Source organism: Schistocerca serialis, chromosome 3 (assembly GCF_023864345.2).
Source record: "Schistocerca serialis cubense isolate TAMUIC-IGC-003099 chromosome 3, iqSchSeri2.2, whole genome shotgun sequence".
In the NCBI taxonomy this organism is placed as follows: Eukaryota; Metazoa; Arthropoda; class Insecta; order Orthoptera; family Acrididae; genus Schistocerca; species Schistocerca serialis.
In genome coordinates this window covers 731,205,489-731,231,109 of record NC_064640.1, presented here as the reverse complement: position 1 = coordinate 731,231,109, position 25,621 = coordinate 731,205,489, and the positions used below count along the sequence as shown (strand labels likewise).

The following is a 25,621-nucleotide window of genomic DNA, read 5'->3' as shown; positions in this document are numbered from 1 at the left end:
AATTAGGCATAGTATCTTTAACAGATAAATTCTCTTCTTCCCTCTAGATTTCTGCCACTGGACATCCCTCAAAACGCGAAACAACTTTATTTATTTGTTTTTGACACGCAAAGATTCGTATCCGGATGTAGGAATATTGAATCTTAACGTTTCGCACGCGTTTTGCGGCGATTTTCAGTTCACAGGATACAATTTATCAGCGCAGTCGTGATTTATGCCCACACATTTCAGTAATTTTGCACAAGCTTCCAATTTCACGCGCATCTCATTTACTGTACATTTCCTGTCCACCCGCTACGATTTCTCTGCGCAGATTTGGCGTGTGAGTACTGTGCAGGTAGATCGTTGCGTGCGGAAAAGCCTTTGCATGAACCCAAGAGCTCGGTCAAAGTTTTTATTTATTTTCTCCTTGCTCAGTGATCACTGCCTTTGCTCTATACCCTGCGAGACTCTGGATCTGGGTGTATCTGTACTTAGTATCTTTGATTACGTTAGTGTACTGAGTTAATGCTGTGACATTATGATAGAGTGGGAGTTATGGTTTTTGGAAGTGGTGTTAATGAGTTGTTTCTCAAGTGCAGTAATTTGCCTTTTTGTGCAACGATGAATCAGTTAATTTTTTTTTGTTTTTGTGGTTATTTAAGTAAACAATAATTGATGCGAATAACTAAAGTTATCACTGCACGATATATAAACTGTCATATCTAGTTTCTGTTATTGATTGTCGCTAAGTCACAGAATAGGACATAATATAGAAGATGAACTGTACACGAACAGCGTCAGCGTATGTTTTTTCAGTGTCACTGTGATATTTATGAAACGAAAAACTCTTTCCTTTGGAACACACCCACGAAGGTGAAGGTAGATGCTAGCAGTTTGTTTACTTATTACGCCGCCGCACTACCTATGTGGAACAGTTTTATAGCTTTGTGTAGATGATTTCACAAAGTAACTTCACAAGCCTCAGTGTTTTATTATTGCTTTTGGAATAGTTGTGTACATTTGTTCGGCAAGGCTGCTTTAGTAGAGACGCGCAAAGTTCCGGTACCATCATTTCTTAACAACATAAGGAAACCGATACTAATGGTAGACTATCATTTAGAACAGTAGCAGAAGCATGGCATTCTTTACAAAACAAAATAATGACAACTGCTGATTCACCTGTGCTTTAAGTGTATCGTTTCTGCAAAATGCTGGGATGTGGACAAACTAATGAATGTTGGTTTAGTTAAGTGCCGATTAATAAAGCAGCTCCAAATTGAGGCACTTCACGAAGCGAAAGAGCCATGTGATTAAGCAGGGTGCGAAAACTGTAAGTGTTCTTTTAGGATTGCTATGTCACAGAATTTTTCTTGTTCTCTCACGCGCTATCAATAAGGCGATTCTGCCTTGTATGTATTTGTATCGTTGTGGTAGAAATTGCTCTCCCGTTGTTTATTGTGGACAGTGCATTATGAACAAATCAGTTACCTTTGTCGTCAGAGAAATAAAAACAAAAACAGACCAACCGCTAATCCACCCCTGCCCCAGTATGATTGATAAAGTTGTCAACAATTCTGTGCTAACTTTCAGGTTGATACAGTTTGTGTGTATGACCTCTGTATAAGTTGTCATTGACTAAACTCTGCAATAAATGTTTTAAGTGCATCTTTACACAAAAGAATTAATTTACTGTTTAAAAAGTTATAATAACTACTAATGGAAATAATAGCGAAAGTGTGAAATGCAGGAAAAAGAAACGGGCCATCACTCAGTCTCACCTTTCTCTATAAGGTAAGTGATGGTCCACAACCATGGTAAACTATTATTTGTAGTAGGGTTGTCTGTTCAGCAGTTGATATAGAAAAGTATGGGACTCCTAAAAGTCATATAGTAGTACTCCTAGTAGTTCCTTTATTAGTGGTGGCAGTAATCAAATATGGCCTCGCCTTTATTCATGATTCATTTGTCTGCTTCTGTGATTTCATTGCTTGTTTAGTTCTGCTTGTTAATTGCCACAGATGAGTGCTAGTGTGATGTCATTGTAGTGCAGACGTTTCATGAACTGATATTCAGCGATGCAGAAAAATAATGGAACATATTTAATGAATTCAGTTTTCAAGTAGTAGTCTGTTTACATACCTTTGTCATTGTAAGCAGACAGGCACACTGCTGACAGTCATGTAGGTGTTTGCATGTGCCGAAGTTTAAGGGAGAATGTATATCAGATTTTGGGGCCTCATAACTTTGAATGTAAATCTCTAATTCAAAGGAGTTCTTAACAGCCTCATTGTTATGTTTGCGTAAGCTTTACAGTATAGACAGTGCCATGAATAAAAAGTGAAAACAGTAATCCTCTGTTCTGATATTATGAACTACTGCTGCTTACTTTACTATGAAATTGATTCCTCCCAGTTTTGTTAACAGTAGCCTATGGATAGAAAATTACTGCAGACATCCTGAAATTGTCATTGTAGTTACTTAGTTGTGGAGAGTTTCTGTTTGCTGTGGCATGCCAGTGTGTACATGATGATAATTTATATGCTATTTATATCTCATAGCAAATTTGCTTCTTTTGTCAGAGGTTCAGTGGTGAATAATCATTACACATGTTCGTTGATTGTTGTATACTCACAGAATATGCACAATAATCATAGAAACATGTAATTTAATGTATCAGGTTTTCAGTTACAGTATTAAACAAACATAAGAATTTGTTCCATTTGTATGGTGGTTAAGGTTCTGATGCTTGTAGAGTACTTTGCATGTCTCTTTTTCATGACCTCATTCCACTAGTGTAGGCTAGAGTGTGCTGTTGGTGCCCCTCCCTTCTCTGAAATTTTGGTTGTGGTGACAGATTGACTATGGCTTAGCTTGGGGTTTGGGTTAGGAGGTAAGAATTTAGTTTTGAGTTGGCGAAGCCAAAAAGTATGAATGCCAAATCCAGTTTGTGGTAACAGATTGAGCTATAGCATAACCCAATGTCTATGTTTATGCCATATTTAACCAATTTTTTGCTATAAAAACAAACCCTGAAAAATAGAAGCCCCCCTCCCCCCCCCCCCCCCCCCCCCGCTATGTAATTGTTACCATTTAGTTGTATGTTATTTTAGCTGCATGTTTGTAAACTGTCATGCTATTGGATTTATTTTTTTGTGGCATAGAAGTAAGGGTGTTCTTACGTTGATGTGTGACTTGCATCATTTTGTGTCTTGTGGTGAATGTTCCTGCAGTTTAAGGGAAATACGGAAACGTCCGATCCCACCTGTCTGCTTTGACCCATGACGTCACAAATATGGCGGAAACAAAAACAAACACACACAATTTCCACAAGAAGCCTAATGACACTAACGGGACAAGCGCGGGAAATGGGGTGTTTTGGGTGGGGGGCAAACTAAATATAAACAAATTTAGACACCTTGCGTAGCTACAACGTGTAAGTGAAGGCAGCCACACATGAATATCCACCCACCTCCCCAGGGGTCGTAACCCCTGCAACCCATAGAAGATGCTTCAGTAGCTGATTAGTGTTTTTTGTCTTTTTTCTTTTTTTTAAAAAAAAATCTCACGGGATAGAACGAACAGATCAGAAAGTTAAATATAATAAACTAAAACAGAAATTCAAAGAAACAGATAATTAAAATAAGTAATAAGTGTTTTTAAATTAAAAAAAAAAAAATCTCATGAGATAGAACGAACAGATCAGAAAAGTAAATAAAATAAGATAAAACAGAACTGGAGACAGCCACACTCAAACCAAACTCCGCGCCGTCATGGCATCACACACGACAACACCCTTACGTCACGGGTCAAAGCCGACGCATGGGATCGGACGCTTCTGTCGCCCCAGTTTAAGTACAGATCTGAAAGTGGATAAAAAGTGATACGGTATAATGAATATTCCATAGTTGGCTGATGGAAGTCCATTTTTTCTTCTTCTTTGTGTTTTTCCTCATAGTTTTATCAACTGTATGCCTTTGAATGATATTGTGGATGTAGACTGATGAAGCATTTGGCATATCCTTTGTATGTTGTTTTTGAAATAGCAGAAAATTTTGATAGTACTGTAAGCATTGCTGTTTTATGGAAGTTTTAATACAAATGCAGTTGTAATGAGATGGATGTGTATTTGGGAACTGTTACTTGAATATGATATGGTTAAAGAGAATGTGTATTGGAAAGAGTAGAGGCATTCCAGTATCTTTGAAGAGGTGTGTGCAGTATTGTTGGATGCAAAACACCTTTTTTTCCAAGTTCTCAAACATGTTTCAGCATCTCTGTGCCATTATCAGTGGGTTTCTGTTTTATTTAATCTGTAATGTGAACATTTTTACTAAATGATTACTAAATTATGTGGATATTTATTTCAAAAAAACAATTTGTTTCTTTTTGTTAATATCTTTACACTCTGTTTGCATGGTTTTTCAGGACCACTTGTGTGTTATTTATTAAAGATAGCTTATCATCTGCAACCAAATGATGTTGATGAGAAATTTTGTTAGGAGTTAACTATCATTGTATGCTCTAAACATAATTTAGTTTGTCACGATATTTCACATCTATATTCGTTCTTTCTTACGTTGTTGTGTATGTAAGTAAATCTGAGATTCAGGTTTGCTGTGAAAAATGAGTCAGTATTGTACCATAAATCACTTTCTCATAATAATAATAATAATAATATCCTTCTTGGATGTAGCGAAACTTTAAGTTGTATATATGATTTTCAGGGCTTGCTATCTATCCAGTTCACGGTTAGCTGCATTTCTGGTGCAATAAATTACTTGATACAGGTGAGTTGAAATTACATTGCAATTAAAATATTTATTTACTACTTTTCGAAAGAAGGAAATAGTTAGTATTTGCAGATGCTTTTTTTCTGTTTACGTGTGTTAATGTGCTATCACCAGTAATAAAAAGTTAGACAAGAAAAAAAATGAGAGCAGAGTGGTTCTACTTCATTTAATATATCTCTCACTGTAATTTCTTAAGCTAAAGCCGCTACAAAATTTACTTGTGCTGGGTAGTCATGGTACCTGAGATGTTCATTGCAGAAGCATTCAAATCTTAGGTGAAAGACTTGTATAGAATAAAGTAATGTCTGCTTGTGAGCTCATTCCTTTCAGCAATCTTGTTGGATGGAAGTGTTCCATTTGTGTTTATTATATAGGTAAGATGATATACCATCAAAAGTGTTTGTTCACATTAGTAATTTGGTGACCTAATACAAAATTAACATTAGTTCATTAAATAATTTCTTGTTTTTGAAGTGCTATTCTTTTCACAGAATAGTGAAGCATTTGCCATCATTCAGTCAACTAATTTTTCTCCACTGCAATTGAAATAGTGCAATTTGTATGTAGGTTTTCAAATCATTTCACTCAGTGAAATTAACTTTTACTTTTAAACAGATTTGTGGCTATAAAAAGGGTGACATAGTTGTTGAAATAAACATCACCATCAAATTTATAAGTAAAATATATTTTAGTTGCTACTGAACTTAGTAATAAAATCTGCTGGGAAGAGTTATGTAGTTGATTTTTTTTTTTTTTTTTTTAATATAAAAAAGAAACCCAGGATAAAGTACTAACAGTTATGTACTGCATAGTTCATATTGTTTGTGTGGATCATTTCAATGCGCCAAAAATGCTTGCGAGTCATTTTACATCACTGTAAACCCTTGGGTACCTAGAAGATTTCAGTATGCTTGGACGTCACACTTACTGGCTGTTTGACGTTACTGCACCGACATATATGTTTGAGAAGCTATTGATCATTCTTAGAACATTAACATGATTTAATATATTGTATTTAAATACAGTTTAGACTGTGTTGTTAGCTACGGCTTATGAATGAAAAATAGGAATTGATGAATCACTTCTTTAAGATACACCTGTCCTAAATCCAAACATCAGTTTGAACACCACAATGTTTTAATAGCTATGGTATCACTAGACTTGGTGGTATTTCCTTGCTTTGCTCTGATCTTTGAACTGACCTACCCAGCCACTTATTACTTCATAAATAAAATTACACAATCAGATCTGACTGAGGGACCAAACAAGGTTAAGGTATTGGTCTCACATTCAGGAGTGGCCTGGTTCAAATTCTTGTATGTCCATCAACATATAGGTTTGTTTGATTTCCCTGATTTTATTAAGACAGTACTGGGATGGTATGCTTTAAGGACAGAACAAATTCCAACCCTATTTTTGTGCTATCAGAACTTAACTCTAATCTCTAATAACCTTATCATGGTGGTATAATAAATCCTAATCTTCCTTACTTTCTGATAGAAGTAGTAGAGTTTTCAAGAATTCAGGGAAATGTCAAGTACTGATTATATTTAAATTGTCATAAAACGTTTGTGGTGGTTTTTAAACCATGAAAATATGCATCCTGTAAAAAATCTGGATAGTGTCCATACTGCACTACTAATTGTTGCAGTAGAAACTAAATATGTAATGAGTCCGGCCTCAGCAGCCAGAGATAGTAGTGTGTGTGTGTGTGTGTGTGTGTGTGTGTGTGTGTGTGTGTGCGCGTGTGTGTGTGTGTGTTTCTTCTTCCCCCCCCAGAAGAAGGCCTTCTGGCCGAAAACTTGTGTTCAGTAGTTTTTTGTTTTTTTTGTGCCTGTCTCCTCTCCGCTATATGGTGAGTAGCAGTCTATCATTTATTATCTGTCATTATTCTATCCTGGATTTTCCACTGTGACAGTGTAATCTTTTAGTATGACAGATTCATGGCATGAAAAGTGTGGTACTGGGATACTGTGGAGACTTACTGGTATAATTGCTCACACGTTACGAAAACTGCTTAGGAAAGAGCGTTATTTATAACATCTTATAGATGTGTAGTTAAGCTCAAATACCAACTCCAGCAGTGTCAATGTAATTTAGCACGTTGATTAATCATATGATTGTGTACCTCCATTAACTTATGGGGTAGTAACCACAAAATTTACACTTGTTTATACATAGTATGTATGCCTAAATGAGTGGGAAAGTTAATTATATACTGTTAAGAACTGTTAATAGCAAAAAATGGACAAGTTACTTGGTACAGGCATGCAGAAGGTAATGATGTGAATTGTGGGAATTTGAACTTCTGAAAGTGAGCTTGTTTATGCATTTTATAATGCAGATTTGAGTCTTTTTTTTTTAAGTCATGCCATCACATCTCTTGTGAAAAGAACATTAACTGGAGGGAGGAATTCAGTCTTCAAAGTACAGTTCTATGCTCTATGCTCCAGACAAGATCTCCAATAGCTACCAATGCTGTTTCCATCTTTCAGCCCCAAATTGCAAATGGCTGCTCCAACTTCGACTGTGCCAACACAGAGACATTGCCATAAAAACATAAACAAAATCATTTTACATTTGCAGACTTGCAAAGCGACCATTCAAAGCCCATTTAAACTACCGAGAATCTTCAGTTGTCGTATGGGTTATAGCTAGACATGTTAAAACTTGAGACTTTGAATCTTTTAGTTACTGAAATGCAGAAAGCAGGAGAAATAATTTCTATATTATCAGCCATTTCTATCATTAAATAATGTGGCCTGTATCAGTACTTCTGCATCTGGTATGACAATTAAAATCACACATGGAGAAAATTTTTTTTTTATCTGAAGCTTGATTAAGTTTATACCACACACCCTCTTCCATCAAGCTCAACCAACCAAGCACATACGATTCAATTCTGTGAATCACTTTTATAAATAACACTGCTTAATTGTTGGCTGCTGTTGACAGTTCACCACTGAATGTAATTGAGAAGTTGTGTATGGTAAGCTGGGTTGCTGCAGATGGTATGGCAAAAATTTGTCACAGTGCAAGGAATATGTTGAGCAGTGTGACAGCAAGATATGCAAACCTCAGCATTTAGGTATCTCAATAAAAAGGCAAACTGACACAACAGAAAGTTATCAGATAACTTGCCCACATTGCTCTTAAATTTAGGAATGAACTGCAAGCAGTTTGTGGCTGTAGCTTCATTATTTTATATCCACATAACCTCGTCTAACAAGCTTATCTAATTTTGGTTTGCAAATAATTCTGTAGCTATTCGGTATTGATCTGAGATCATCCCCCCCCCCCCCCCCCCCACACACACACACATACACACACTGATAAGCCACAACTTTATGATCTCTGCCCACTGTGATGTTGGATGCCGCTTGGTGCCGTTGAAGGCACATGGCACGGTAACAAAAGTATGTAAGGAGAGCTGACACAGACTGGGGATCACCGTAGTGAAGACGTGAGCTGCAAATAAGGAAATCCATTGAGGCAAGCAGCTTTGAAAAAGGGCAAATTATTATTATTATGCAGAGCCTGTGAATGAGTATCTCCAAAATGGAGAAACTGGTTGAATGTTCATGTGCTACTGGCGTGAGCATCTATGGAAAGAGGGAGGAGGACAGTCAAACTACCACTAGATGCTAAATGGTTGGATGTCAATGATTCTTCACAGAATGTGTGATTCGGAGACTTGTCTGTTCTATAAAGTAGGATAGATTGTGATCTGAGGCATCCCTACCAAAAGAGCACAATGTTGGTGTACACACAATTGTTTTGGAGCACACCATTCATCGTACATTGTTGGACATGGAGCTCCGCAGCAGACCACCTCAGTGTGTTCACATGTTGACCCGATGACATCGTCAATTACGTTTGCAGTGGGCACGAGACACAGGGATTGGACTGTTGATCAATGGAAACATATCAGCTCTTAAGGTGAATCACATTTTTGCTGCACTAGCTAACTGGTTGTTTCCACAAATGCCTTCATTGAGGTGAACAGTGGCTTGAAATGTACAGCGTACCACGGGTACAGGATGGTGGGAGCAGTATTATGCTATGGGAGACTTTCTCCTGCTCTTGCATTGGATCTGTGCTAGTAATTGAAGACACACTGACAGTTGTGACCACCTGCATCCCTTCATGCAGGATGCCTTCCCCAATGGTGATGTCATCTTTCAGCAGTATACTTGTCCATGTCTCGGAGCCAGAACTGTGCTACTGTGGTTTGAGGGAATTAAGGAATTATGGTGAACTCACATCGATGTCTTGGCGACCACATTTGCCTAGCGTAATGCTACAGAACCCATCTGGGTCATTATCAGGTAGCCTCACTGCATAGACAAATCAGCATCCCGTTATTTACACGAACTACACGATCAGCATGTAGACATCTAATGCCACATACTTCCACTAGCCTACCAACAAACTGTTGGGGTCCCTGATACGCAGCATCAATGATGCATTTCATTTTAGAAATGGAAAAAAAAGCTATTAAGCAGGTGGTCATAATGTTTTGGCTCATCTGTTTTGTGTGTGTGTGTGTGTGGGGGAGGGGGTTAATTCTCACACACTCAGTGTCACTATGCTGCGGTACTGATGTATTGATTTTGCAGTACTGCAGGTAACCAACAAAACCCTTTCTGTTTCTATAGAGCTTCTTAATCTCTGGTAATGACCACTTCAAATTTCTAATTTATGTCTCCCAAACTTCATGTTAAGTGTGTGTTATGTAACAGGAATTAATTGTTGGAATAGAGTAGGTTTAAACTAGACCAATTAGTTTCTCTTCAAACATTAAGACGTGTAGTATTAGCTCTTTTTTTTATGAAATAATGAATATTGTTTGCTACACTTGCCCTCATCTTAATTGCAGAATGCAGCTCCCTATATCAATCAGAAAAAGTAGAAAAAGGAACCAACAGGGCATGAAAATACATAGGGTGTGCAAATCCTGTTGTTTTCATATTAAAATCTTTTGTTGTATTGTAAATGGGGTGTTGTATAGTTTGTCCAGTCAGTGACCAAGCAAGCCTAAAAATACCAGACTAGAGAGATCTGAAATTAAAATACAATGTGTGTAGTGAGTTTACTTACATCAATTGAATTGTGAACAGAAGTTTTATGTTTGGAGGTTGTTGATTTTCTTCTTAACTTTAAATCTTTTTTGCAGCTTATTTTTGTCATATTAAAAGTTGAATTTGGTAAATCATATTTTTCTTCCAGAATTGAAATAGATGACACATTTCTAATTTTGTTGCAGGTTCCAAAGAAAGAAATCCAAGAAAATGGCTGCTTCAAAATCCTTAGATGACTTTAATAAACTGTTAGATACCTCAGATACAAAAGTAAAACTAACTGTTACAAATAACTTACTAGCCTACTTATCAAACCCAGAAAACAGTTTAGAATGTGAAGACATCGGCCTTTTCATGGATGCAATGGTACCCTGGATGCAGTCAAGCAATAGTAAGGTAAGTTAAATATTTTTACAAAAGGTAGTAATAAATATTCACTAATCATTTATACTGTTGTTACAAAAGTGATGAGTTAGATACATAAAATTGTACATTACCTTCTCTAGATAAAACATTCAGCTAGTTAATGTTTCAACTCGGCATGGTGCCAAAAGATCGGCTAATATTGAACCAATTTGTTTTCATAGCTGTCCATAGACTGGAGTTTGTCAACAGAGACTGACAGTAGTTCTCAGACATATTTGGATACTTATTGGATGAAAATGTAGCTTGTTGTTTAAAATTCTTTAGAATATTTATCGTAGAATTGGTACATCCCTTACAATCCAAATTTGTACTTTATCCTGTTCCATTATGGTTTCAAAGTAATTTTTGGCAGCAACCATCATAAACTCCCCCCCCCCCCCCCCCCCCCCCCCCCCTCACTCAGTGAAAATCAGTAGAAACCATTGAAGATGCAAGACAATGCCTTGCACATGTGACTGCTGCCAACCTAAAAATAGGCCAGGATCCATGTATTGTGTTGCCTCATATCTGAATCCCTCCAACATTGTTGCAAAAAAAATGATACCTTAATTGCTCAACTGAACTAATGCTTGGAACCACTGTGGTTCAATGGGTGATTGCACGAGAGCAGTGAAGATGCTGCATTCTGTGCTGTAGCTGTTAAAAAAGGCATTTTGTGTGGCATTCTGCACGTGCATCCCTGGTAAACTAATGAAAGCATAGCTTTTTTTGTTAGATGGCCAATAATAGGTGATGTCGTGTTAGCCAGTATGGCGTTGTGATTGCTTTGAACAGTTATTACCAGTTGATGCTGTGCCTGATTATAGATTAGTTTTATCCAGCAATTCGACTGCTCACAATAAATAGTAATGCTTTCACTCAACCATTTTGAAATGTGAGCCATTGAGCTGACCAAGCTTGACTCCATGAGAAATAATCATTTTGTGTGTGTACTGCTCATCTAGTTGACAGTGTGGACACCATTTAACTGACTTTCCAAACAGGATAAGGCACGGAGGAAAATGTTTCTTTGTTGATAACTGTAACATTGAAGTCGCTGATAAAGGCACTGGCACTTCTTGTTGTGAATGCCAGTGAAACAGCAAAGAGACATACATTTTGACAGTATTATTAAATTAACTTTGAATGTAAGGGGAAAAGGTAACATGAATTTAAGCTTGAGGAGGGAACCAACTGCCCCATTAAGTGTTAACAATAAATCTATAGCTTGTGTAGCAAACAAAGTTGTTAAGGATGAATATTGACGGTCAGTTGGTTTAGACTTAACAAATGGAGATACTGGCACAGAGAATGCCACTGTCATGTTATACGCTTTTGGTAACAGTCAGTACCTTTTGGCGATTTTTTATTCTTATGTACACTCAATTCAGTGTTTTCTGGGAATGAAATACACAAAAAATGGACGTAATTCTGTCAAACAATAAGAAAAGGCCCAAAAATAGTAATTAGTTACTAATAAGCTCATTCTGAGGAAATATTTTTTTTTAAAAAAAGGCATCTCCACTGTACCGAGTGATTTCATCGAACAGTCTGGAAAAACATTAGTATATCTCACCATATAGCGGAAATTCTGAGTTGTAGATAGGAACAACAAAAAGACAGTCACAAATACAGCTTTCGGCCAGTAAGGCCTTCAACAAAATTAGACGATAACCACACACTCACGCCAATGTGCCCCCCTCCCCTCCACAAGCGCGCGCACACACACACACACACACACACACACACACACACACAAAACTTCAGTCTCAGGCAATTGTACATTTCATCTTGGATTTTCCATTGTTTGATTTGTTTATCAAAAAACTGAAAACAGCATTTTTTATCAGGGATTAAATTGTATAATAATTTGGCCAATGAGATGAAAGTGATAAGTACAATACATTTAGTTAAAAGGCAGCACATCCCTCCTGAACGCAGCAGACAGATGGCTTCCTGAAATAATGAGTCGTGTTGATTTTTGTATCCCAAGGAGACTACCAAGAATTATCACACTTGGCAAGCCTGCACAATCACAGTATGCACTTTAAAAGATTTTATATTGTGTGGTCAACAGCATTTTCACCCTTGTTTATGTGCCTATCAGCACTTCAGCTATGTGGTTACCTTTTGTTCCTACCATTAATTTTCATTTTATATTTTACAGGTGTCACAGAACTCAATTGATGTTTTGACAAACTTTGCTGATCGAATGGGTACAGATTTCAAACCGTATTTGCATATGGTAATATCTCCTGTGGTTGACAGACTAGGTAAGTCATCAGATTTTAAATTTGGCCCAGTGAAAATGTTACTTAGTGTTGTAGGTGTGAAAGGGATGCTGCATTTTGAGCTCCAAAATTGGAACTATTGGATATTATTTGCAAATTGTTTGTGGTGTGGTGGTAGTTCTTTGTGTAGTTTCCAGTTCTTCAGTGTGTTATAGATATCAGTTCTCTTAAATCGAGCCTTCTGAGCTGTTTGCTGCTCAGTGGTTGTGTGTATGGGGAGAGGTGTGTGCTCAGAAATGGCATCATATGTAGTTAGGTAGTTGTACTGAAACAAAACAGTGTTGATTGTAGGTACTTCTGCTGAGACATTTATGCTGCAGTTGGTCTCTAGCAGAATGAAAAATTTAATTGATATGGTAGTGTAGAGGAAATTGATGAGTCACAATTTGGTAAGAGAAAGTTCAGCAGGAACAGCTAAAAGATGGGTGTTTAGAGGTATGAAGAGTGGGCCATTACTTTTCCATATCAATTATCCCCTATAGTAAAGGGTACACTTGTGCAGATTTCACTAATTGTATTTTATTATGTAACCTCATTGCCAGATGCACTTCCTGTCGCCCCACTTGTCAGTTTAAGCTATGACATGGAGTTCATGTGCGCCGTTTGTATTTGAATTCTCTAGACTTTGTTTTTTGTCTTATCGTATTTTAACTGTTTGTGTCTCGTGTTCACTGAGGCAGAATTTGGGAACTATGCCTGCATTTGCCTAAATAAGCATGGGAAACCACCTAAAAACGACACTCAGGCAGATATACTATACGAACAGGACAAGCGAGTGTCCTACAAATGTTTTTTCGGAGTAATACCGCATCAGACAATAGCTGTATATCTCAATATTACAAAAGAGCACATTTTTACAGGCACAGTTCTTATTTCAAACTGTGTCCAGTCATACTAGTGAGAGAGCGACAGACAAAAATTTCATTCATGTGAGAGTGAAGCATAAAATCACTTTTAAAGACAGTGCTAAAAGTGCTTGCACTAACTGCACTTGACAACAATAAGAGATCACTGCACTGCACAATACAGTGCAGCACATTGTTTGAATTATATTTGAAGCCAAAATGAGCCAGCCTTATTTACGTATTTTGTGAGAGCTACTGTCTTCATGTACACATTATTTATTTTCCTGTACCTTCCACACTGTTGCTAGTACAGTTGATTACTCACTGCCATTTCTTTGAATACATTACATAGGCCACAGTTTCTGTTACCACAGTTTCTGTTACATTTGGAGGTGAAATGTTCTTAATTCCCTCCTTCACAGATTCTGTATTTTTAATTACAACTATGGAATGAAGATTGTGATGACAGACTGATCTGTAGTATCACCCGAGATCTAGGTTAGGTTGGAAGATGATAGTTCAGTTGTGATTCAGTGAACCCAACACATGCAATGTTACGAGAAGCACATTGGTTACAATTACTGAACAGTGAAAGTAGTAATAAACAAAGGCAGCTCATGCTCAGAGGTTACATACATACAACTCTCATTACTTTTTATTGCAATTTTTTCCACGTTTGTGTCTATTAGTTTTTGCAATGACAGATTGATCTGTAGAGTAGCCCAAAGTCTAGATTAGATTATAAGATGATAGTTTGGTTGTGTGTTGGTGAAACCAACAAATGTGAATACAAAATCTTAGATGTGGTAAAAAAATTATGTATTGTAACCTGTGGTCTGGGCTAGGTTTAAAAGTGACAGTTTGGTTGTGCATTGGCAAAGCAGTATTGAATGTTTTAGTAAACCCTAGATTAACCATGTGGGTAAGAGGTGTCCCCCCCCCCCCCCCCCCCTTTGCGATATTCTTTGTGAGTCTGTGACACTGCGTGTTGATTTTTGGACTCGCACCAGCACCATTTAGAAGCTGAATATTTATTGTTGATGCCTGTTGTGGCAGCACTAGCACACTGCTGTTCCTGTCTACAGTTATAAGAAATAAATTCTCTTTGGAGTAGTGTGCTTGGGTGGCATTTGTTATCTACATTCCTGTACACTGATCAGCCAGAACATTATGACTACATACCTAACATCCAGTTTGTCCACCCTAAACATGGATAACAGCGGCGACACATCATGACACAGAAGCAGCGAGGTGTTGGTAGGTTGCTGGAGGGATTTGGTACCACATCTGCACACAAAAATCAGCTAATTCTCGTAAATTTGGGTGAGGGGGGGCAGCAGATGAGTGCTGCCGCCACATTCAATCACATCCTAGATGTGTTCAATCAGTTTCAGGTCTGGCAAGTTGGAGGAGGAGGGGGGGGGGGCGGGGCAGCACATTGATTGGAACTTGCAACTATGTTCCTTAAACCCCTCCAGCACACTCCTGAACTTGTCATTTTGCACATTATTTTGTTGAAAAATGCCAGTGCCACCTGGAAACATGATCGTCATGAAGGGATGTACGTGGACTACAACCATTGTACGATTCTCCTTGGCCATTATGATTCCGTGCATGAGCTCCATTGGACCCATGGATGCCCACTTGAATGTTCCCCAGAGTGTAATGGAGCTGCCGCCAGCTTGTCTCAGTCTGGCAGTACAGGTGTCAAGGAGTTGTTTCTGTGGGTGATGATGGATTCATGCCCTCTCGACAGCATGAAGGACAGGGTATCAGGATTCATCAGAAAATGCAACGCTCTGCCTCTGTCAATGGTCATGTGTCCATTTCAGTAGCGCTTGCCTATGTTGTGGGGTGAACGTTTGCACATGCATGGGTCATTGGCTGCAGATGCCAATCATTGATAGTGTTTGGTGCACTGTGTGTTCACACACACTTGTAATCTGCCCAACATTAAATTCTGGTGGTAATTCCACCACAGTTTGTCGTTTGTCCTGGTTTACCAGTTGCCCAGCCAAGGTTTAACATCTGTAATGAGGGGTGGCCACCTAACCCCACAATGTCTGGACATGGTTTCACCTTTATTTCACCACATGTTGGAGACACTCACCAAAGCATTCGTTGAACACCTGACAAGTTATGCAGTTTCCAAAATGCTCATGCCAAGCTTCCAGGCCATCTCAGTCTGCTCTTCAGCAAACTCGAATAGATCACGTGTCTTCCCCATTCTGCATATGGACAGCACGCTCACAGATACTACATGCGCCGTGCGTATGTCTGACTAGCAGTCATTCCTCACCAGGTGCTGCTGCTGTCACCTTGACCGGTTTATATCGATAGTAGGTTGGTAGTCGTAATGTTCTGGCTGATCAGTGTGTGTATAACGAGTAAAATGTCAAAACGCAAGAAGACAGAGATGACAAAATATAAGAATTGTATTATGTAGTGACTTGAGGAGGAGGACGAGGTGAAATTGATCACATATGACTACTAGTGACTGAATCAGTACAAGAAGTGAGTGGTGGGGAAAGTAGATCCAATTTGTCTGAACAGAGTGATAAGGCTGCATCCATTTCATCTTAATTTTATTTTGGATAGGACCATGATACAAGATGTGACATTCAAGTTCCTTGACAAAATTTGTGTACGCTAGCAAATAACATGTTACTTGGTGTTGAGGAGGAGGGGACAGTTGATCTTGAGAAGCCATCAGGCTCCAGAGGTGTGCCTCAGGAAGAGACAAAACTACAAGGAAGTGATGCTTGTAATTTAAGAGATGGGTGTCTGAAAAGCATGTCAAAGATATTTGTGTAACATTCTTCAAATCAATTCAGTAGAATGCTGTGTAGAATCAGAAGGAAGAGTACAGGAAAAGAACATGTTTTGTCCACTTTTTCCAGAAATGAACTATGTATGCCATGACATGTAGGATTCTGTGTTATTTCATACTGTTGATCGACCAGTGTGATGATATGAATAGTCCATATTATATAACCTGTTTTAGATTATGCGTGCAGGGAAAGAACATGCTAATGTCTCTTACTACAGGGAATATAAGCGCTTTGTCCAGTGTTGTGCATTAAGCTTTAGATTCCTTGTTGGTAGGCAAACAATGTTGAAGCAAGAAATAGAGAGCTTTATCCCGTAAATGCTGTAAGCAAGAAAATTCTTTGCAACATGTTTTGTATGCTTATTACTTTTAATCACTCATGAAACTTGCTCTAGTGGCACCACTTAGGTTACTGTAGTCTTATGCACTCTAGTGAGGTATTTACAAACTTAGCATGCCTTTCCTATGGCAGTTAGAATTTCCAATGCCAATGCCAGAAACAAAAAATTGTGATCACCACCACCAAAACATTAATATTAAATATTCGTAGACATGGTAAAGTGTAATAGAGATATACAGAGACAGAAATTTGATAGAAAAAGTTCAACCACTTTGTTGATTCACTTGTAAGTAGCAGGATGTGAAAATCGTGTCCACGTTGGTAGGTCACCTGTAGGCTGACTGGACAGAACATTCAGTACCTCTGTAAGAACTGTAATCCACAGAAGCAAATACCCTAAACCTCTAATACATGGGGCTAACAGGCATTTGAAGGGACAGTCTTAAGATTAGCTATTACCAGTTTGAAAAACATCACTCTATATCCAACAGTTCCAAAAGTGTTGTCTGTCATTAAGTAAATTTGTGTGGAAAATATTTGAAATGTGTCCTGAGAATTTAAATTCTGTAATCTATTATTGAGACACATATTTTATATATTTTGGCCGGCTCTGCAAAAAGACTACAAGCTGCAGCTAACATTAAGTGTTATGCAGCTATAGTAGGTAGAGTTTACCAAAAAATGTAGTATGCTGTGAAATAATGACCTATCTAGCGTTTGAGATGTCAATGCTTTAATACAAGTTTGTAATTGTGTATGGTTGGGAATGACTTTTGAGCTTATGATATGTATAGAAAAGTGTATGTGGTGTGGACGTTGCAAGTCTAAGTGACTTCACGATAATTATTCCAATATAATTTTAACAGTTATCATAATTAAATTTTGGTAAGAATATGTATATTGAAAAAGTATCAGAGCTAGAAAAAATGGTCATGGCATTAGTTTCAGATTAGTAGATATGTAAGGAATTAATAATAATATCTAGTATGTTTGTATTTCAGGCGACAATAAAGAAGTCGTGAGGGAGAAAGCTCAGCTTTTCCTTCTGAAACTTTTGGAGAGAGAAATTGCATCACCATATTACTTGTTTGAGAAGTTGACATTAGCATTTACTCACAAAAATGCTAAAATCCGAGAAGAAGTGTTAATCTGTTATCAGTCCGCACTGAGGGAGTAAGTGGAATTTTTTTAAAAAGTTTCATACTTTGGATATAGTAAGTGCCCTTAGTTTCTTTACAAGTACACATGTAATTATGAGAAGTAACAATACTTGTAGTAAAACCCTAAAAGAGTACAAATCCATACTTTTTTGAAAGAAAATGTATGACGGGCATTCAGTAAGTAATGCTCCCCCCCCCCCCCCCCCCCCCTTTTTTAATCCTTCAATATACCGTATTTACTCGAATCCAAGCTGCACCTGAAAAATGAGACTGGAAATCAAGGAAAAAAAAAAATTCCCGAATCTAAGCCACACCCGAAATTTGAGACTCAAAATTCAAGGGGAGAGAAAAGTTTTAGACCGCACCTCCAAATCGAAACAAAGCTGGTCCATTGTAACATGAGACACAATTTAGGTCGAATGGCTGAAGACACAGCTACAGTAGTTTGATTCGAGTTGTAAGCTTTGCAGTTAAGCTTTACCAGGTAACCATTGCTATGCGTTAGGTGCTCTGTCCATATTTATACGGGTACCCTCCTCTTTCATGTGCTTCGTCTGGTTTGAATTGATTGCTTAATTTGCTTTGATCTGATAAGTGCCGTTCTCTTTTTTATAGGTGTTTATGTCACTCTAAGCTGAAAATGTGTTATTGTACTGTGTCATGCATTGTTTGTCTCATTCAGATAATGAGTGTTTACGACCTGTCGCCGCTCGCGGGATGGCTTGCTTCTGTGCGCACTACTGCCACTTACAATTAAAAAAAAGAGAGTAATTGTCTCATTAGTGAAACAATGGCAAGAGAATGCTATTTGTTACTGGTGCTTTCTTTGACAATGATCAACAAGAACCAAATAATAGAGTGCGTATGATAGACGATGTTCTGAACGAGAGTTTAGGGAAAATTTTTCTCTGTTTGAACATCTTTGCAGGTGCCTCTTTATTACATTACATTCTGCACAGAAATTAGTCATCTTAGATTTAAAAATCTAGTAAGTTGCCATGCTTCATTTCCGACTGTATCACTATTCAGCATAAGAATAATATGAATATAAACATGACATGATATGTATATCCTTCCGCGTTTGCTGTTGTCTCACTCTAGTTTCGTAGTTTATTAGACAGACAGGATTTAAATGAGATAGCAGCAAACACGAAGGAATACAAGTCATAATGTTTACATTCATATTATTCTTATGGTGAAGAGAATACTGCATGTGATTCACGATTCATAAAAGTTCCTATTATTAACCATCTCTTGTCACAGGTAAGAAAAAATTCAGAACGTAGAGTTGACCATATTTACATACATCCCAAACAGTCTTGCCAGTCGGATTTCCATAGTACATTTTCAGTGATGACTTCAAATGCAGTGTGTGTTATTGTTGTCTTCAGTTCACAGACTGGTTTGATGCAGCTCTCCACGCTTTTCTATCGTGTGCAATGCAGAGTAGCAACACTTATAAAATAAGAATGAAAATAACTTAGAAACTAAACGCTGAAATTTAAAAGAAAATTTTATTATGTTTGTAATACATCTTATACAAAATGTTTAAAATAACAGTCATGACTCTGAAGCACTCTCTCAATACTTTGTTGCTCATTTCTTCATACAGAGCATCGTCCTCTATACCATCTAGTGCTCTATACCATCTAGTGCATTGGATATCGAACATTTTTTAAATGCTTGTTGCACAGTCTGATTTGGTACACACTTCCATGCATCATAAATCCATTGGAACACTTGCGACAAACTTGCGCGTTTTACACGTCCTGTTGGTGTCAGTTGTCTATCGCTTTTTAAAAGCCAGTCTGTGTACATGCATTTAAGCTTGTCCTTAAATGGTTTATTCAGACAGGGGTCAAGTTGTTCCAGAATTGACGTCATCCTGCCTGGAATTACTGCCAAGTCCGTTTTGCTTTCCTCTAATTTTCGTTTTACTGCAGGTGTTGTATGGCCTGCGTACACATCTAATATCAACAGACTGCGTAGACCAAGCATTGCACCAGGAAGATGATTCCACACGTGCCTAATCCATTCCAGTACCATGTTCTCCGAAAACCACCCAGTTTCGTTTGCTCGTACAATTACAGTTTTTGGAAACACTTCTGATTTCGGAAAGTCTTTTGCTTGATAACTATGAATGGGGGTAATTTATGTCCATCTGCTGTGCAAGCTAGCATGACGGACGTCTGCTGTTTTTTCACCCCTTGATGTAAGAACACTTATGTCTTTCTTTCCTTTGGCATCAACCGTATAATTGGACGGCATGTCAAAATATGTGGAAGTTTGGTCAACAGTTATTATCTGGCCAAGAAGGTATTGCTTTTCTGTGTGCCGCCTAATTACGAAGTGCTGAAATTCCAAAAGTTTTTCTTCATAATTTTTCAGCAGCTTCTGTGCGACTGAAGTTTGCCTCCGAAGTGAAAAACCCCAGCGCTTCATAAACAGATCAATCCAGCTGCGACCTGCCTTAAAATTTTGTTTTTTGCTCTCTGACAATTTCATGTGCCTTAATTTTTAAAATTTCGGCATTCACAGACAGGAATTTCTGACACTGTTCCTCAAATTCATTTAAAATCACTTCTAGTGCATTATATTGGCCGCACATTGGCCCACTAAATGCTTTCGTGCTGCCATCGCCTGATGTTGCTCTCATCAGTCGCAGACCTGCAGCACGATTAGAACTTTCTTCTGCAAAAGAAATATTTGAAAGGCTGCTACATTCGAAGATTTTAGACAGTTCGCCTGGTGCAAGTCTTTTGACGCCAGTTTGGTGACTTGCGCATCGATGGGGATGAGATGATGAGGATGATGATGATTTGGACAACACAACACCCAGTCCCTGAGCGGAGCTACCGGGGGCGGACCATTCGAAGATGAACAATAAGGAATTTCTATTTACTTGATGGGATAATGTACGAAAATGCAGTGGTCGAAACTCGGGACGGAGAAAAAAAGCTCATCTTATACCTTTTTTTAATTTATTTCCTGAGGCAGAGGCAAAGGTTTTGGCACCAGTATTTATCTTTGTGCCCGCAAAGCATGCCTGTGTAGCGCTAAATATATTCGACAGCAGAAGTTTGTTGTGGTGGCACCTACCAACCTTTTTCAGAACTTTTGCTTAATTTGTACTCGATTCTAAGTTGCAGGCGGTTTTTTAAATTGGGAAAACTGGAAAAAAAGTGCAGCTTAGATTCAAGTAAATACGGTACATAGACAAATATCCTTGTTGGTGCTCCACATCTGATGTTTGTTCTATCTGCTGGTGAAGTTTCAAACCATTCCGGCAGATGGCAGAGCCATAGTACAGTGTCAAAATGCCATCTACATACAACTCACATTACAAGCTGTGTGCTGTTATTGAATTCTTGTGTGCAGAAAAAGAAACTGTGATGAACATCCATAAACGTATGTGTGCAGTGTATGGTGGTGGTGTAGTTGAAAGGAGTACAGTTAGACAATGGGTAAAGAAAGTTACAGCGTTAGGAAATGCAGAAACAGAGCTCCATGATAAGCCACGCTCTGGGCGTCCTGTAACAGCCACTGCTCCAGACATGCTGAATCATGCAGATGATTTAGCATGTCTGTATGTCATCATTCGTGCTGACAGGTGCATCACAACTCGACAGTTGGCTCTACATTTGTCGGTCAAGATTGGAAGTGCGTCTGCAATGATTGAGACTTGGATATTCAAAGAGGTGCTCACAATGGGTTCCATGAATGCTAACAGTGGGCCACAAAATTCAAAGAACGGTCATTTCATTTGAATTGTTGGAGCGTTTTGAGACCAATGGAGAAGCCTTTCTGCCACGGATCATTACAGGGGACGAAAGCTGGATGCACCACTGTGTGTCAGAAGCAGAAAGACAGCCCATGGAGTGGCATCATCCTCATTCACCACAAAAGAAGAAATTCAAGACAACAGCCTCTACCGGAAAAGTCATGGCGACAGTCTTCTGGGATTGTGATGGCGTCATTCTTGTGGATGTGATGCCAAGAGGGTCAACCATGAATTCAGAGGCATATGTGAAGACTCTGAATAAAGTCAAGAACAGTTTATGACATGTTCGATTCGACAAGAATCCAGCCGAAATCTTGCTCCAACACAATAATGCACGGCCACACACAAGTCTGAGAACCTGGGAACACATTGCCAAATTGGGTTGGACCTCATTGCCTCATCCACACTACAGTCCGGACATGGCATCCTCGGACTACCATCTCTTTGGGCTGCTTAAATATTCTTTACAGGGATCGTACTTTGAAGAAGTCGTGCAGTGAAAACATGGCTATGCTTATAGGACAAGAGCTTTTACCATCAGGGGATACATGCTCTTCCCCAAAGTTGGCATACGGCCATAGAACGTGATGGAGACAACGTAGAGAAATAGGACATGGACAAGGCATGTTGATGTATATTGTCACCAAATTCTGACTCTTAACAATTAATATGTTCTGAGAAAAGAAAGAAAATGTGGGGCATTACTTATTGAACAACCCTTGTACATTTGGCAGATGTGGTTAAAATATAACAACATAGTTCAGTTACCCAAGGTTATCTCATTGAGATCCAAATAATGAAAATAATTCTAGCCAGGGAGCTTTTCCCAACAGAGCAGGAAAATTCTGCCTTGGCAGAAAATTATGCTCCAAAGATCTAGGTTATATCATAAACTATTTTATGAGACAACGAGAAGAAGCAAGGAATAGTACTGGATGATTGATGCATTGGATTTTGACCCTGCTGCTACAGTAATTACATTTCTTTCACTGATATTTTGCCTTTAAATCTTCTGGCCAACTTCTGAGTGAGCTGACTTGTTGGCTTACGCTGAAGATGGATGAAAGGCATTCTGAAGTATTATTGTAAGAAATGAGTTCCTATGGCTGCTTACCAAAATCTTGCGTGTCAGTAAATGTGCAAGGAAAACATGAAGATGCATGCTGGACTATTGAGTTGTAAGCAGCTGTACACGACTTGCTTCATAAGAATCAGAGTTAGTGATTAATAAATGTGAACGCCACAAAGGGATTAGTCCTAGAGTCTGTTCTGACTGCTGCTCCATGTTAGGAGGAGGAACAATATATAATTGCTGGACATGTGACCACACTGTTGCCAATTCTTCCAGCTGTTATTGCCAGTAGCTGAATCCTGATGATGCTGATACTTTATCCAAGCAGCTCCTCATTTGTCTTTATGCTGCTGAGTGGACCCACTGAGTAGGGTAGCGCAGTGGTTAGCGCACTGAACACTGGATTTGAATTCGTGAGGATGACAGTACAAATCTGTGACCGGGCAGTGTGATTTTCCTAAATTGGTTGAGGAAAATGCTGGGATGATTCCTTGAAAATGGCACAGCCGCTCTCCTTCCCCATCCTTCCCTAATCCGAGCTTGTGCTCCATGTCTAATGACCTCATTGTTGACGGGACGTTAAACACTCATCTTCTCCTCCTCCTCCTCCTCCTCCTCATCCTCATCCTCATCCTCATCCTCATGAGTGGACCCCATTCCAGATGTCTCTGCCCCTGGAGGGGAAAGAGAGAGAGAGAGAGAGAGAGAGAGAGAGAGAGAGAGAATTGAAATCTCAGGTGGTGCCGGGAATTGAACACAGGCCCTTAAGCACTGAAGGCGGCAGCCTTAATCATTCGGCTGCGGAGGCAATGTAGAAATTAATGTAATCATTTTTATTATTTGTGGAACATGCATGCCTTTTGAGATAGTATGCATTGAAATGAGTGCAAATGTGCCAGTTTTTTTTTTCGTTGTGTTGGTTGTCCGCATGATGTGGGAAAAGGAAGCTTCAGGCATTCCATAATCTCATATGTACTAGCTCTTACACATCATCATCAAATGTGTGACACCTATTTCTTCCTTTGAGATATCACACCTACACTTGCTACTTGAAGCTTGATCAGGTTAATGTACAGAATGTAGTAGATATTTGAAACGAGACCACTAGTTGCTTGCATTGTTCATTAGAATGTGAATGTCCCTGTGTTGCTGTAACAACAGTACACAAATACGCTACAAACTGTGACATTTCGATCTGATTGCAGGCTTCAAATGGTTTTCAAGTATATTACAGTTTGACTCTTTAAGTTATCTATACATACATGAGGCATTAGATGTTCCGTAATTACCGCATTCCCTTAATGGGAAGAGTTCTGTATCTATATCATCTACACCTACATATATACTCTGCAAACCACCATAAGGTGCATCACAGAGGGTACCCTGTACCACTTCTAGTTATTTTCTTTTTCTGCTTCATTCGCAAATAGAGCGAGAGCAAAATGACTGTTTGTATGCCTTCATATGAGCCCCAATCATTCTAATCTTATCTTCATGGTCTTTAGGTGAAATATACATTTGTGGCAATAGAATTGCTCTCCTGTCAGCTTCAAATGCCAGTTTTCTAAATTTTTTCTATAGCGTTACTTGAAAAGAATGTCTACTTCCTCCAAGGATTTCTGTTTCAGTTCCTGAAGGATCTCTGTTAACACATGCTTGTTGTTCTAACATCCTGGTAACAAATCTAGCAACCCACCTCTGAGTTGCTTTGATGACTTCCTTTAATCTGACCTGCCCTGGACCCCAAACACTCAAAATAGTACTAAAGAGTGGGTCACACTAGTGCCGTGTATGCTGTCTTCTTTACAGGTGAACCACACTATCGTAAAATTCTCCCGACAAACCGAAGTCGACCATTTGCCTTCCCTAATGCAGTCCTTACATGTTCACTCCATTTCATACTGCTTTGCAACGTTACACATAGATATTTAATGTACATGACTGTGTCGAGCAGCACGCTACTAATACTGTATTTGAACGTTATGGGTTTGTTTTTCATACTTTTTCTACATTTAGAGCTACCTACCATTCATCACACCAGCTACAAATTTTGTGTAAGTCATCTTGTATCCTGCTATTGTCTCTCAATGACACCACCTTCCCATACACCACAGCATTGTCAGCAAACAGCCACAAACTGCTGCTTACCCTGTCCATATGATCATTTATGTATATAGAAAATAACACTTTCCGGGGCACTTCTGACAATACCCATCTCTGATGAACACTCACCAAATGAGGATAACATACTGGGTTCTGTTACTCAAGAAGTCATTGATCCACTCACATACCTGGGAACGTATTCCATATGCTTGTACTGTTGGTAACTGTCGGCATTGTGGCACCGTGTCAAATGCTTTCCAGAAATCTAGGAATATGAGGTCTGCCTGTTGCCCTTCATCCATGGTTCACTGGATCTCATGTGAGAAAAGGGCAAGCTGAATTTCGTATGAGCGATGTTTTTTTAAACCGTGCTGATGTGTGGACAGAAACTTTTCCCTATATTCAAACTGAGAATATGTTCAGGGAGTCTGCAGCAAACCAAAGTTGGGGATAATGATCCGTAATTTTGCAGGTCTGTTCTTTTACCGTTCTTGTACACAGAAGTCACTTGCACTTCTTATCAGTCGCTTGGGACTTAGCGCTGGGTGAGAGATTCACGAGAAATGGAAGCTAGGTAAGGGGCCATTGCTTTAGGGTACTCTTTGTAACACCAAAATTGGGATCCCAAGCCCTAGCGACTTATTTGCTTTCAATTCTCATGTGTTTCTATACACGAGTGATGCTGGTTTCTTTGTCCTCCATATGGGACTCTCTATGTTCGTCAAACAATGGTATGTTTGTACGATTCTCCTATGTGAACAAATTCTTAAATGAGAAATTCAAAATTTGGCTTTACTTTTACTATCATCTACCATCACACCAAACTGGCCAACGAGTGACTCGATAGAAGCCTTAGACCCACTTAGCAATTTTACATTGGGCCAGAATTTTCTTGAGTTCTCGCAGGATCTATTGCTAAGGTGTGATGGTGTAGTTGCTGT

The 25,621-nt window shown here is 38.7% G+C and overlaps 1 protein-coding gene across 1 annotated transcript in view; it reads left to right on the top strand.

The window, feature by feature from the left end:
• The first annotated feature begins 497 nt into the window (after positions 1–497).
• The window catches only part of LOC126471165 (CLIP-associating protein 1-A-like), a 247,583-nt gene continuing 222,459 nt past the window's right edge, over positions 498–25,621 (top strand). The window contains 5 exon segments of the mRNA XM_050099268.1: positions 498–1,773; positions 4,707–4,769; positions 10,039–10,249; positions 12,426–12,531; positions 17,566–17,737. Of these exon segments, the coding sequence (XP_049955225.1) occupies positions 10,064–10,249; positions 12,426–12,531; positions 17,566–17,737 (464 nt within the window). The 5' untranslated portion in view covers positions 498–1,773; positions 4,707–4,769; positions 10,039–10,063.